This window comes from Heterocephalus glaber, unplaced genomic scaffold (genome assembly GCF_053883595.1).
Source record: "Heterocephalus glaber isolate CG9 unplaced genomic scaffold, H.glaber_assembly_v1.0 deba00001673, whole genome shotgun sequence".
In the NCBI taxonomy this organism is placed as follows: Eukaryota; Metazoa; Chordata; class Mammalia; order Rodentia; family Bathyergidae; genus Heterocephalus; species Heterocephalus glaber.
In genome coordinates this window covers 20,482,558-20,497,947 of record NW_028258410.1, presented here as the reverse complement: position 1 = coordinate 20,497,947, position 15,390 = coordinate 20,482,558, and the positions used below count along the sequence as shown (strand labels likewise).

The following is a 15,390-nucleotide window of genomic DNA, read 5'->3' as shown; positions in this document are numbered from 1 at the left end:
ACACTACTCTAGGAGCAAACAAAAGGCTTGGGAGAAGTCTTACAGTTAGGGTGTGGGTTTAACTTTTGAGCTAGTGCTCATCACATTTAGTGATCTTTTTAGAGCACCCCATGAATATCTTGTTAACACCAGCTTGCTGCTTGTATTACTAATCACCCTTACTTATAGAAGGTATGTATAGGTGCAGACATCTATTAACTAATGATCTCTGCTAGTGATTGTTAACTGGAACATACTCATTTAAATTTTAACTTTTTAAAATTTTTTTCTTTTTTGCTGGAAAATACCATAGTTTGAAAGTTAAATGTCTAATTTAAATGACAAAAATGCCTTTTGCAAGCACCAAGTTTAGTGATTTGTAAACTGTTGATACTTCTGAAGGAGGAAGATTAGGGAGGGGAGTCATAGGAGGGGAGTCACCTGGTTAGGTGTTAAGTTGGGTATTATCATTTTAGGTAACTTATATTTTATTTGTTCCTTCATATATTTTCTTTTGATGAACATGTTTATAGATGTATATCTAGCATGCTGCATAGGTTAATTTTTAAAATTTCATTTTCAGGGATCTGGAGACTTGGATAATCTAGATGCTATTCTTGGTGATCTGAGTAGTTCTGACTTTTACAATAACCCTATATCGACAAATGGTAGTCATCTGGGGAGCAAGCAACAGATGTTTCAAGGAACTAATTCTCTGGGTAAGGGCAAACTAGTTTTTGTTATTTGAAACTTTTCTGTTTACTTGTATGTAAACAGGATATAACTACCATTTTATTTTATTTTTTTTGGTACTGGGGATCAAACTTAGGACCTTGCACTTGTGAAGCAGGCAGTGGCACCACTGAGCTAAATTCCCAGCCCACTACCATTTTAAATTAAGACATACTCTGCCTTTCAGTTTCTCGTACTAATTCAGTGTATGTGATTTTAAAAGTTTTTTGGTGTTGTTTTCCTTTAAAAAGTTCCATTTTTAATGAATATGCCAGTAACCATGGTACTTGTAGGAAAATGTTAATTTTTGTTTATTCATATGAGTAGTAGGTGCTAGGGCTTATGTCTTTTTTAGCCACAGAGAATTGGATTAAAAACCAACCCAGATGATAGGTTAAAACCTATCCTCTGGTTCTTAGCTAAGTTCTCCTGTATTTCTTATGTATTTACTCATTGACCATTTTAACAAGGAGATATATTCTGTGTATCAGTTGAAAAGGAATAATTTACAATTACCTAGAATGGTTATTATTGATTTTTAGTTTTCTAAACTGAAATGTATATCAGATCAATCAAATAGATTGGGAAAAAAGGGAGGGGGATATTTTAGGAGAAATTGTATTTCTTTTTGGCTTTTTGAGACAGGGTCCCACTATGTAGCCTCTGTCTCACAGTGATCCTCCTGCCTTAGCCTCCTGACTGCTGGGATTAAGGTATACGCCACCTTGCTTGGCAGGAATTCTATATTTCATTCCTTATTTGATTAGAAGACAGCTTACTTGGATTGATTGATTGATTGATTTATATATTGGTACCAGGGATCGAACTCGGGACTTCCCGCATGCAAGGCAGGCGGCAGAACCACTGAGCTAAATCACCCAGCCCAACTTGGTTATATTTATTATAAAATTATAATCAGAATATGTTTAATAAGTATACATAGGTAAGAACCTCCAGGAGTTTGAAAAGTTAGTAAATTATTGGTGAAATTTTTTCCTTCCCTCCCCTCCCCACCTCTTTCTCTCCCCTTTTTTGTGGTGCTGGAGATTGAATCCGGGGCCTCATGCATGCTAAGCATGCACTGTACCACTGAGCTACATCCTCAGCCTGGTGGACTTTTCAGTATGCTATGAATCAGAATATGAATTACACAGTAGGCTGTGGAAGAATACCCAGTACTTCAGCCATTGCTGAAATTGTTGTTTCTACTTTATTTGGAATGTGTAATTTTTTTTTAGCTTAGGATTTATTTTGTAAAGGAATACAGTATTTATTTTTGTGAGAAGGACATTCTCGTGTGGGGAATGGTGATGTTCATATCTTGTACATGATCACTTGCATATTTTCTTTCTTTCTTTCTTCTTTTTTTTTTTTTGAGACAGAATCTCACTGTATTTAAGGCTGGCCTTGAGCTCACTGTGTAGCTCAGACTGGCCTTGAACATGCAGCGATCCTCTTGCCTCAGCCTCCTGAGTGCTGGGATTACAGGTGACTTGATCACTTATGTATTGAATCAGCATGAGATATTTATGTAGTGTGCTTCTGTGTTTTCAGCAGGCTTGAGAAGTCCACAGTCTGTGCAGTCCATTCGTCCTCCATATAGCCGAGCAGTTTCTCTAGATAGCCCTGTTACCGTTGGCTCAAGTCCTCCAATAAAGAATATCAGTGCTTTCCCCATGTTACCAAAGCAGCCCATGTTGGGTGGGACTCCAAGAATGATGGATAGTCAGGAAAATTATGGCTCAAACATGGGTAGGTTATTTCTATATTTATGCTTAAAAAGTCTTTTGAGCAAAGCACAATTTAAGTACTTTAAGCTATTTAAATAATTGGGGAAAAATAAGTCTAAAAATATTAACATAATGTTTCTTTCATAAAGATACTTATTTATTTTATGTCTTGGTTATTTAAACTCTTAAAGAATTTGTTGGCCTAAGACATTATTTTGACTTATAATCAGAATGTGTGAATAGTGGCTAATTGAAATCATCATCATCATATTTGGCCAGGACTGTTCCCAGGATGACATAGTACTTTGGCAAAGACAATATCTTAATGGCCATAAAGAGGATTTCATTATGCTATGGAAAAGACCTAATCATTTTTACCTGTTTCAGGTGGACCAAACAGAAATGCAACTGTGAGCCAGACTCCTACCTCAGGAGACTGGGGCTTACCAAATTCAAAGGCCAGCAGAATGGAACCTGTGAGTTCAAACTCCATGGGAAGACCAGGAGGAGATTACAGTGCTTCTTTACCCAGTTCTTTACCCAGACCATCAATGGGAAGTGCTATGCCAGCCTTGCCTCTTCGGTCAAATAACATACCAAGTGCAAGGCCAGTGTTGCTGCAGCAGCAGCATCAGCAGCAGGAGCAGCAGCAGCAGCTTCAGATGAGTATGTGTCATAAAAAAATACCATTAGTTATTTTAGGGTAATTTTTACTATTGGCTTATTTGGAAACTTAACACTTTTCTTTTTACTCCTCTAGAGCCTGGTGAGATTGCCATGGGAATGGGGGTCAATCCGTATGGCCAAGCAGCACCATCTAGTCAACCAGGTTCCTGGCCAGATGGCATGCTGTCCATGGAACAGGGCCCTCATGCAACTCAAAATAGGTGGGGCTTTATTTTGTGACTGTTGAACATGTTAGCATTGGGTGATCTAGAAAAGAGTCAGAGTAGGAAAAATAAAACCTGAAAGAGAATGTGAAAAATTCTCTGTAGTTGAAGTACTCAGTTGCCATCCTGAAACAGCAGGCAGAGACAAAGCTGTGCTGTTAGTGATCAGGACCATGTAGTGGTCAGTTCTCCGAGAATCTCTCTGTGAGGTGATTTTTTTGTACCGGGGATCGAACTCAGGACCTTGAGCTTGCAAGGCAGGTGGCGGAACCACTGAGCAAAATCCCTGGCCCTAGGTGATCGTTTTTTGCTAATGATAATCTCATGAGGAGGGAGAAAAATTAATAGTTTGCCAGTATAAGTACATATTTCCATTGGTTTTATAAATGGTGTTTAGAGAGGAAGCCTCAGTTTTTCTGAAAATTAGTTTTTAAGGATTGGATAGTGGTTTTTTATTTTTGGTTTTTTGAGAGGGGATCTTGTTGTGTAGTTCAGGCTGGTCTTGAATTCAATACACATGTAGGCCAAGCTGGCCTCAAACTTGTAGCAATTTTCCTGCCTCAGCCTCCTAAGTGCTGGGGATATAGGTGTTTGCCACCACAACCAGCTTGGATAGTTTTCTAAAGTTATTTAAAGCATTTCTGTGATGGTGGTAAAAGTGGACTATTTCACCTATTTATCTTTGTAAAAGAAAGACTGTGATTGCTTCTCGGCCTTTTGGCTAAGATCAAGTGAAGAAAGACTGTGGATTAAGTCTGCATTTTATTCATTCATTCATTCATTCATTCTGGTACCAGGGATCAAACTTGGGACCTTGCGCTTGCGAGGCAGGCTGCAGAACCACTGAGCTAAATTCCTGGCCCAACCTTTTTTTAACAGAATTTTTTCCCGGAAGGATAAATATCTCACTTTGTGCTCTTCCATGTGTTAGAGAACTATGACACCTTGCTGTGTGTAGAGCTTGTATTATACTTGTTAATACAAACTTATAACAAAATGTTATTTTGGCAGTTTTCCAGATTGCAAATCATTGATAGTTCAACATTTCTAGCCTTTTGTTCTTTTGCTATTTCTATGCTTTTCAAGTATTAGAACTACTATACCTCTGTTCTTATCTTGAAAAAAGCACCATCTTCCCCATGGTGCTTTCCCTCAACTTCTGCTGTCCCTCACTTGGGACTTGGCAGTTACATTTTGGTGGTGGGGTTGAGGGTGTAAACTTCATATGTTGGTCTCAGATAGGTGAAATTTTCACATTGTGGGTCCTAAATGTATATTGATGCCATTCACTGTTCTTTACTACCTGGTTTATTGTTTTACTTGAAGTATGTGAGTTACTATATATTATAAATTAATATAATAATAATAGACTATATATATGTTTTTTTTGTTTTTTTGAAACAGGGCCTCACCACGTAGTTCAGACTAGCATTGAACTCACTATGTAGCCTAGGCTGGCCTCGAACTTGCGGTGATTCTCCTGCCTCTGCCACCTGCCCAAGTATTGGGATTGTAGGCATGCTCCATCATGCCCGGAATGGTCAATTTTTTTATCTTGTGCGTGTGTTACTGGAGATTAAACCCTTTTTATTTTGAGAATGGGTCTTGCTAAGTTGCCCAGAGTGGCCTTGAACTCAGTGGCCTTGGCCTCCCATCTCAGCTTCCCAAGTAGCTGGGATTATAGGATTACAGGTATGTGCCACTTTACCCAGCTTATCTTCTTTTTGCAGTACTGGGAGTTCAACTTGGGGCCTCTTGCACGCTAGGTAAACACTCTACCACTGAGCTACATCTCTAGCCCTTCTGCTTATCTATTTTTTAAAAAGAAAATTTTTTTTTTTTTTTTTTTGTATTCTAGACATTAAACTCAGTTGAGCTAGTGCTAGGCAAGCACTTATAGCCACTGAGCTACAGTCCCTGCCCAACTGCCATTAAAACTGATTGTAGGGCTGGGTATGTAGCTTAGTGGTGCCATGCCTGTCTGGCAAGTACAAGATCCTGAGTTCGATGCCTGGTACCAAAAAAAGAAAAAGACAAAAAACCTGATTGTAAGTCTCTTTCTAGACCAATTCTTAGGAATTCTCTGGATGATCTCCTTGGGCCACCTTCTAACCTGGAAGGCCAGAGTGATGAAAGAGCTCTGTTGGACCAGCTGCACACACTCTTGAGCAACACGGATGCAACAGGCCTGGAAGAAATTGACCGAGCTTTGGGAATCCCAGAACTTGTGAATCAGGTAAGTTCCATCAACATGGAACTAGGAGAATATGTGTTTTCAGGGGCATATGTGTACATGTGTGCACTTTTATGAGGTCAGGCACAGAATGCTTGTGTAGCTTTTCTACTTCCTGTGCTATTCATGAACACCAGCAGTAAATTTAGAAAATAAGCTTTATGATTGTGATGTTACTCCTAACAACCTAGTATTTTATGAAGATGTCACATTGTAGGAAACTAGAAGTCTTTCAGTTATACTAGAGGTTTTTTAAATGCTACTGGTATGTTAAGGGTTATTTTTATAACTTTAAAAAATTTTAAAATTATTTTTATTAGTACATATTCATAATACGTAACGATTGCATTCATTGTGGAGAGCTGGTACATGCACATAACACATCTTAATTTTTTTTTTTTGGTACTGGGAATCAAACTTGGGACTTCGCGCTTGCAAGGCAGGCGCCGGAACCACTGAGGTAAATCCCTGGCCCCATATCTTAATTTTTTTTTACTTCCCCTTTCCCTCCTTTCCCTCCACTTGCCTTCCATTCGTATAACTATTTTTCTTCACTGCCTAGCTAATCATTGTGTCCTCTGAGGAGGCAGCCTGCTAGTTTGTCAGTTTAAATCAAACACATTCACAACAGGAGTTCTGAATATCCCAACATCATCATCAGGTTATATTTACATACCCAGCCTTATGGAAACATACCATTCACAAATCCATTTTTGCAACAGATGCATTTTGTAGTAGCTGTTACTTTTAAAGGGTGTATATTGGGGGCATTACATAGTTCTGTGGATTTGGAAGTAAGCAGACAAGATCAGAAGGTTCTTAGTCTTTGTTGTGGCAGATGTACATATAAGAAATTGCAGAACAGTGTTGCAGACAGTGCCACAGAACTTTAAAAAGGGTGAATGGGAAATCCTAGGGAGTCCTGATTTTTGCCTTCAGGCAGGCATACCAGTAATAGGTCTCTGGCACCAGAGTATGTTTAACTTGGTCTGTTGGGTGAGAGGTAGACAGAGACCAAGAACCTTGAACTGCCCTTTCAAAAATGTTAATTTAAACTTGGAATTGTTTTCTTTGTCCTGATGATATAAATTAGTGGTGGTTGTATGAAATCCTTAGAATTGCAAAAAAATTATTAGAGTTTAAAATTTTCTAATAGTGACACAGGGTTAATCGTTAATTACTTGTTGGCATATAATGCCTTTTGATTTAAAAAAGGTACACATAGGTAGGTATGGTGGTATACACTTGTAATCCCAGTACTGTGGGAAGCTGAGGCAGGAGGATCCCAAGTTCTAGCTGAGCCTGGGCAACTTAGTGAGACCCTGTCTCAAAATAAAAGGAAAAAATAAAAACAGGGATGGGAATGTAGTTCATTGCAAAGGCCTTGGGTTGAAGCCTAGTTCTAAGGGTAAAAAAGATACATCTGTAAATATTTGTATAGGGTACGTAATGTGTGTTTGTGTGTGTGTGCATATGTTATAAAAATGAGAGTCTTTAAAAATACTTTATAACCACTTTTGTTTTTGAAAGTCCTGGTCAGTCATCTTTTTGTTTGTTTGTTTGTTTGTTTATCGGGGATCGAACTCAGGACCTTGTGCTGTGAGGCAGGTGTTGGCACCACTGAGGTAAATCCCCGGCCCTTGATGGAGGTTTTTTTATTGTTGATTTTCAAGAGTGTTTTATGCACATGGCCCCTGGCTTACGATGGTTCAGTTTTCAGTTTTTTGACTTTATGGTGGTGCAGTAACAATTCACATTCAAGAGAAATAGTCATTTTGAGTTTTGATTTTTTTCCTGTGCTAGCTGTTTGCGGTACAATGCCCCCCCCCGCCCCATATTTGTTTTTTTGAGATGGGGTCTTGCTATATATCATGCATGCTGGCCTTGAACTCACTATGTAGTCCAAGCTGGCCTCAAACAGCAATCCTCCTGCTTTAATCTCCCATGCGCTGAGATTTATAGGCGAGCATCACCATGCCTGATGGTACAGTGTTTTCTTGAGATACTGGACAGCAAATATTATAAATAGTTTGCCTTAGTTTCCTTTTTGGTGAACTTGATTTTAGCTTTGTTATTTAGTTTTGAAAGGTTTATGTTTTCAAATTTAGAATGATGAGGTAGAGAATAACCAAGGACTTGAGTGGTCAGGTTAGCTCTTTTGGATGAATGGATAAAGAAAACGTGATAATTACATTGGGGTACTACTCTGCTACAAAGAAGGATACATTTGAATCATTTGTAGGAAATTGGATACACTTTGAGACCACAGTGTTAGGCGAAGTAAATCAGACACATAAGCTTGAATATTGTAATGTTTCTCTTGTATGAGAAAGCCAAAGTGTAAATAAATTGAAGAGAAAAATACAAGATAATAGGAAGCAGGGAGATGAATCTTTAAATAGGAAGGGGACCAAGAGGTGGAGGGGGTGGTGAGGGAAGGAAGGGGAGGTAAAAGAATTGAGATGTGTTATGTGTATGTACCAATTCCCCACGATGAATATAATTGTTATGCACTGCAAATATGTGCTAATAACACAAAAAACTAAAAATAAAATGATGTGAAGATATTTGTATTGAAGAACCATCTGAGGTAGTAAATCTGAACTCTATTTTGGCCATATTTCTAAGTAACATTTATGCAGCCATTTCTGTATCAACTTTAGAGAACTTATAGTCAGATATGTTGTAGAATTCAGGGATATTTGGAGTTAGAAAAAGCAGAATGTGCATGTATGCCATAATTTGTATTGTACCCCCTGGTGGAGTTTCAAGTAACAGTATAGTTGGCAGTAGCCTATGATCAAATAGTCTAAATTAGTCAAAATATATAATTAGTGCCCTCTTTTGTACTCTTTTCTTGTGAGGCAGGTGTAGTAAATGTCACTATTTTCCTGTACTGGATCCTAGTTTCCAGCATTTCAAGTCATTTTCTTTTTCTTTTCTTTTTTTGTTTTTTTGAGACAGGGTCTCATTTTGTAGTTCAGGCTGGCCTTGAACTTGTAGTGAACCTCCTGCCTCAGCCTCTCAAGTGCTGGGATCGCCCTAGTAAATAAACCACTCAGTCCATGATCTTTTTTTTGGTACAGGGGATGGAACTCCGGATCTTGCACTTACATGCTGAACCACTGAGCTAAATCTCCGGCCCTCAAGTCATTTTCATTCTTAGTTTACTCCTTTCTTTTGCTGGAACACATATTCTCACTTCTGTCCCTGCTACATGAGATACAATATTTTGGGTCCTGTATATCTGAAAATACCTTTATTCCATTCTCTTGCATATCTGGCTATTAGATTCTAGGTTGAAAATAATTTTCTAAAATTTTGAAAGATTTCTCTCATACTTGAAGGTCCACGTTTTTTCCAGTATTGCCATTGAGTCTTGCTGCATCCGGTCTGATCTCTGTTTTTACATGTGTTCTTTTACATTTTTGTCTTTGGCAATGAGGATACTTTTCCTTTTGAAATTTCATGGCTCTATATCTTGGTAAGGCTCTTGTTTCATCCATTCTGTTGTGTACTAGGTATATAAATACTGCTTGAAGCTTGGAGCATTTTCTTCTATAATTTTAAAAATAATGTCATCCTGTTTTTTCTTTCCCTTTCATTATTGGGGATTGAATTCAGGGTGTTTGGATTGAGCTGTGTCCCCAGCCCCTTTTTAATATTTTGAGACAAGGTCTGGCTAAGTTGCCCAGGCTGAGTTTGACTGCCCCCCCCAACTGTAATTCTAGGTGTGTGCTACCCTGCTGGGGTTATTTCTAACCTTTCTGGGGTTTCTGTTGACATATTTGGTATTTAATTTTGTATATGTGTGTGTGTGTGTGTGTGTGTATATATATATATTTTTTTTCCTCTCTATCTTGTCTTTGAGTTGAGTCCTTTCATGTTAGAAACTTTTATCAAATACCTATCTAGTGATCCTTGACTGTTTTGTGAGATTTAAGAATAATACATTAAAAAGGCGATTTGAGCCAGATATTGTGGCACACGCTTGTAATCCCAGCACTTGGGAAACCAAGGCAGGAGGATCGTGCATTTGAGTGTAGCCTGGGCCACATAGTGAGAACTTGTCTAAACAAAACAAAACAAAACAAAACAAAACAAAAAGCCTGATGTGAAGCTTTCCAACTTTGAGCAGAATTAGTTACTTCTATGGAGAATGATTGTGAAACTGGCCTTCTCTTTGTTTTAGGACTCCCCAAATTTTAACACACAGAATTGTTCTCTGCCACTTCATCCTCTTGGGACTGTTTTTTTTCTCGCGAGGAGGCCTCCATTTCTTGCCTGGAAATCTTCTGTTACCTGATTACATATGGGAGTTGAACTGGGGATGATTTCATAGTGTGGGATATAAAATTAGAAAATACACAGTTTTATTAGAATTTATAAATATGTAAAATTTCCTATTTTCAGCCTCTGCCTCCCTCTACCCTCTGCTGTGCCTACAGTCCTGAATGCAGTTCTGTGGGGTTTAGGTGGAAGGTGTGGATATTTTGAGGAGGGGCCAGGCAGGGAGGTAGTTGGCCTCCTGCTCTGTAATCAGTCTCCTAACCAATTGGTGTTCTAGCACTGTGCCAAGCACGTCTGTCCATTCTTTGGGCTACTTTCCTTATTTCTGAAATGTATTTTTCATCCACCTTCACATAGGTCTGAGTTTCTCTGCTATGTTGAGTTGATTTCTACTCCTCTATTTACTTTCTGTCTTCCAAATACCTATCAAAATACTGATCTTGTTATCTTTCTTATTGTTTTGTTGGTAATATAATCTTTTACATTCTCTACTGTTGTCAGGCGTGGTGACACACAACCTGTAATCCCAGTAGTCGGAAGCTGAGGCAGGGGGATCACCCAAGGCCAGCCTGGGCTACATAGCAAGTTCAAGGCCTGCCTGGACTACATAGTGAGACCCTGTCTCAACTCCCCCATCCCCAAATTCTTTACTATCATTTTTAGTAGAGTTAGCAAGAGAAAGAACTGCTATGGTGGATCTGCTCTATTTAATTTAAGTTGGGCCGGGGATTTAGCTCAGTGGTTTTGACCCCTGCTGCGCAAGCACGAGGACCCAAGTTCAATCCCCGGTACCAAAAAAATAAAAAGAAATCTATTTAACTTAACTTATGAGTATCTTTATTTATTTATTTTATTTTATTTTATTTTTTTTGGTACCACGGATCGAACTCGGGACCTTGTGGTTTCGAGGCAGGTGGTGGAATGTTACTTTCAAGGCTGGTGATGATGTTACTTTGTGCATGTTTTCAGTGTGTATAGAAATGATTTCTAGCACATAACATTTAATAAGTACTTTTGAATGGATCCTCCGGTAAAGTATGTAGGATGACCACTTTTAGGTTGGTTTTTGTTTTGTTTTGTTTTGACTGCTGGCTTGGTAAGTACACTGCTGGGGATGTGAGCATTTTTGGATATACCTGTAGTTAGTTGCTCCTCTTGCCACACTGAAAAATGTTCTTATACAAATTACAGAAGAATTTATTGATTAGTAATCTTTTTAATTGATTTTAAAAAATACTTGGCTAGGGAGTTCCCTGTTTATTAGTATAGAAATCTTGTCTGGAACAAATTGCATCCCTCCATGTATTTAATACATTTGTAGAACTTGACTCAGAAAATATATGAGTTTCCATCTGTGCGTGATTCTTTGCTAGGCACTAAGACCAGTCCTGAGCAGAGGCACTTGTTACTCATAGAACTTTAGACAATAAATTTGATTTTGCCTTTGGCTTTATGAACCATCATATATTCACATTTACTTTATTTTTCTCCTCCTTTAGAACACTTGATTTTGGTTGCTTTTACAGATGTACTTCATTGCTTATTTGTTTGATGTTTAAGGGACAAGCTTTGGAGCCCAAACAGGATGCTTTCCAAGGCCAGGAAGCAGCAGTAATGATGGATCAGAAGGCAGCATTGTATGGGCAGACATACCCAACACAGGGGCCTCCAATGCAGGGAGGCTTTAATCTCCAGGGACAATCACCATCTTTTAACTCTATGATGAATCAGATGAGCCAGCAAGGCAGTTTTCCTCTCCAAGGAATGCATGCTAGGGCCAACATCATGAGACCCCGGACAAACACGCCAAAGCAACTTAGAATGCAGCTTCAACAGAGACTGCAGGGCCAACAGGTAATCAACCCGCAATGTATTTGGCTGTGGCCTAAAAAATTTTCCCTTTGACCTCACATTATTTAGTTTTCAGGCTGTATTCCTTAGAGCTTTTGCCACTGATTCTCCCTCCCTTGCCAACTAAATAAATTCCTTTTGTTTTCACTGCTGTGTAAGATTTTTTTTGTACAGATGACTCCTTATTAAGAAATGATTGGTTATCTTCATATATGAATATTTCATTGTACAGGTTAAAAAGTAACAATGTCAGAAATAATTGCTCTTTTAGGGAAACAGTGTTTCTTGAGGACTTCCTTTTTTAAGTAGTTGATACTATAACCAAGTATTTAAGACTTCTTGATTTCAGCGGTTTTTAGGTGTTTTCTAAAACTAGAGCTCTCTTTTAATATTCTTAGAACGTACTTCTGTTTTCCCCATTGTGTCCTTAATTTCTAGTTAATGTTTTAAAATATAATTATTTCTGTGGTTTATGTCCTTTAAGTGTGGTAAGTGGTGGTACTAATCCATGAAGTAGACGAGTGACTTGAGTTTAGAATCCATGAGCCAGTGACTCTGCAGTGCCTGGATATTCCTAATAGCTTAGGTGCTTGGGAAAGCTGTGTTTCTGGTAATACTGTACTTTTCATCATTTCTTCCCACTTAAAGTCACTTAGGAAAAAGTACCAGGAGGTAATTTATCCACAGTTACTCTCATAACATGAAAGCAATTTCTGCAAGTTCCTGAATAATCCCAGGGAAAACTCAGCTGTAAAAATCCTTTGAGTTCCTGTAAAGATAGTTTGTAAACTCACCACTTGTGTTTTTTCTTCCAGCACCAAATGAAAGCTTTATACTACTGGGCAAGGATATTTCAGCAGTTACTTTGTTTGTTTAAAATTAATGTTTTTTGCACTGTTAAAATGTACCAGCTCAGTTTAGATGTGACTTACCAGGTTAATGGGTTTGGAGATACCATCATGACCTTACAGTTTGGGGCATGTCAGCATGTTCCACTTGCATCCTAACAAATCCGTTTCTACTCAGTTCTTGAATCAGAGCCGGCAGGCACTTGAAATGAAGATGGAAAACCCCACTGGTGGTGCTGCTGCAGTGATGAGGCCCATGATGCAGCCCCAGGTGAGCTCCCAGGTGAGGAAGAGCCTCCACCTTCACTGCTGTCCTCCAGACAGGGCTTGGTTTGTGGTTGGCTCTGTCATTGTAGGCTGAACAGATTAGAGTAATTCTGAATTTCTTGTGAAACTGTTCAGATTGAACAGATTGAACTTTCTTTTTTCTCTTGATGGTGATGGGAGTACAAAGGGGAGGAGGGGTTACTTCATTAAAACCACCAATGAGTATTGTTTTACCTTAATTCCCATTGTAATCATTTGATACTAGGGATTGAACTCCGGGATCTTGTGCTTGCAAGGCAGGAGCTGGAACCACTGAGCTGAATCCCTGGCCCTGTAATCATTTGATGTGTTGTGAGACAAACTATCACTTAACCTTTTAGGAATTTAAAATAGTAACTCTGTAAATGTCTCTGCCTGGGTTATGAAACCACATGCTCATTGGGTAAGAGGTACTCTATTTCCTCTAGCTCCAAGGCATGACAACCCTTCTCTCTCCTCTAGCAGCCATGTAGGCAGTACTTAGATGCTTTCTAGGGCTGGGATGTAGCTTACTGTGTGAAGGTCCTGGGTTCAATCTCCAGCAGCCCCCACCCCCACTCCATTCTAGTTTAATGTTCAGGAGGCAGTCGACAACATGACAATCCTCTATCTACTGGGATTATAAATACTGTTGATAATTATGTAAATAAAAATGGAAATGTTCAATTTTCACTATCTTGGGCCTACATGAAAGTACTTACTGATACTTGTTAATCAGCATCCTGTATAAACTGAGCTAAGATGCTTTCAAATAGATAATAAAACTTTGTTTTTTAGAGTTGATCTTTGCTTAGTTTATAGAGCCTCCTAAATCAGTGTTGTTGTTTTACAGTCCTACCCTTTTTCTTTTCTTTTTTTGAGACTTTTTTTGGGGGTGGTAATGGATATTGAACCAAGGTTCTTCACATAGAGCTACATCCCCAGTCCTTTTTTTTTTTTTTTTGGTACCAGGGATCAAACTTGGGACCTTGGCGCTTGTGAGGCAGGCGGGTGGCACCACTGAGCTGAATCCCCAGCCCTCCCCAGTCCTTTTAAAAATTTTTATTTTGGGACAGGTTCTCAACTAAATTACCTAGGCTGATTAGAACTTGTGATCCTGCCATCTCAGCCTCCCAGAATGCTGGGATTACAGGTGTGAGCCATCATACCTGGCTCTTGTTCAGTCATGTTACCACCCTAACTTCCAGACAGCTTTCTGTCTTCTACCTCTCCTTTCGGAAGGTTTAAAGGACTGAGGTCTCTGCTTATCTGAGTAGAACCCCATCCTTTATTTCTTGTCTTTTTATTTTTTGAGGGGGTCTTCCCTTCTTTCATTCCCTAACAGCCCAACATACAGCTATATTTTGGGGACTGGGCTCCTTCCTCCTCCCTTCTTTTTCCCTTCCCTCCTTCCTCCCTCTCTTCTCCTTTCCTGTCCTCCCCTTCCTCTGTTCCTGCTCCTCTGAAACTAGGGATTGAACCCAGGGCCTCTGTGCTAAGCTGCATCCCCAGTCGTATTTGATTATGTTTTTGAGATGGGGTCTTGCTAAGTGATTAAGTTGCCAAGACTGTGCTTGGACTCAGGATTCTCTTACCTCAGCCTCCCAGAGTGCTGGGATTCTGTATGTGCCATCATGCCTGGCCTCGACAAAAATAATGAGATTTTATACTGCCCAGGCAGGCCTCAAATTCCTGAGCTCTCAAGAGAGCTTCTTGTCGAAGCTTCCTCTGAGTGCTGAACAAGAGGTGTGTGCCAGTGTGCCAGGCTCAGAAAGTTTTTATCATAATGAATTGCACATTTTCTTTTTCCTTTAATTTTAAAGAGGAGCACTAGATATTTTTCTCTTTGATACTAATGCACTATATGGGGGAACTATATGTATGAAACTGGTTGGCTTTTGCTATTTGTAATTGTGTTCTTTTTTGGGTATTAGCAGGGTTTTCTAAATGCCCAGATGGTTGCCCAGCGCAGCAGAGAGCTGCTAAGTCATCACTTCCGACAACAGAGGGTGGTGATGATGATGCAGCAGCAACAGCAACAGCAACAGCAGCAAAGTCAAGCCTTCAGCCCACCTCCAAATGTGACTGCTTCCCCCAGTATGGATGGCGTTTTGGCAGGACCTGCAATGCCACAGGCTCCACCACAGCAGTTTCCATACCCACCAAATTATGGTAAATGTGATAGAGACTATCCCATCCCCAAAGTAACATTTCTTAGGACTTAGCCAGGTCTATTGTTCATGGAAAACAAATACTATTACTTCACAAGAAAAATTAAAATTACTTAAAAGTAATGAAGAACCAAAATGCTTGCTATAGGTAATTGAGGCATGTACATTCTATCACAGTTGATATTTTTTGCAGGTCTTGTTTTCAGCTCTCTACCTCTTCTTTTGGGGAGGAAGACTACAGAATTCTTCTCCTATTCCTTTTTACATGTCCCACTCTAGCAGAACTCTAATCTTTCAATATTTAAGTCTGTGAGAAGGGTGCATTGTTTTGGGCCTTTGAAGTTCCTTTTTGTGGTGACTTGCACTTAGTATTAATGGTAA

At 39.2% G+C, this 15,390-nt stretch overlaps 1 protein-coding gene across 18 annotated transcripts in view; it reads left to right on the top strand.

The window, feature by feature from the left end:
- Positions 1-15,390, top strand: part of Ncoa3 (nuclear receptor coactivator 3) — a 126,614-nt gene that overhangs the window by 106,191 nt on the left and 5,033 nt on the right. For 4 of the 18 annotated variants that reach the window (XM_021239051.2, XM_021239052.2, XM_087197759.1 and 1 more), the window contains 9 exons: positions 563-698; positions 2,266-2,463; positions 2,829-3,107; positions 3,202-3,328; positions 5,396-5,567; positions 5,968-6,024; positions 11,415-11,708; positions 12,732-12,836; positions 14,773-15,010. In XM_021239051.2, the coding sequence (XP_021094710.2) occupies positions 563-698; positions 2,266-2,463; positions 2,829-3,107; positions 3,202-3,328; positions 5,396-5,567; positions 5,968-6,024; positions 11,415-11,708; positions 12,732-12,836; positions 14,773-15,010 (1,606 nt within the window). The remainder of the gene's footprint in view (positions 1-562; positions 699-2,265; positions 2,464-2,828; positions 3,108-3,201; positions 3,329-5,395; positions 5,568-5,967; positions 6,025-11,414; positions 11,709-12,731; positions 12,837-14,772; positions 15,011-15,390) is intronic. The other 14 variants (XM_004858096.4, XM_087197763.1, XM_021239054.2 and 11 more) reach the window with 13 other exon arrangements.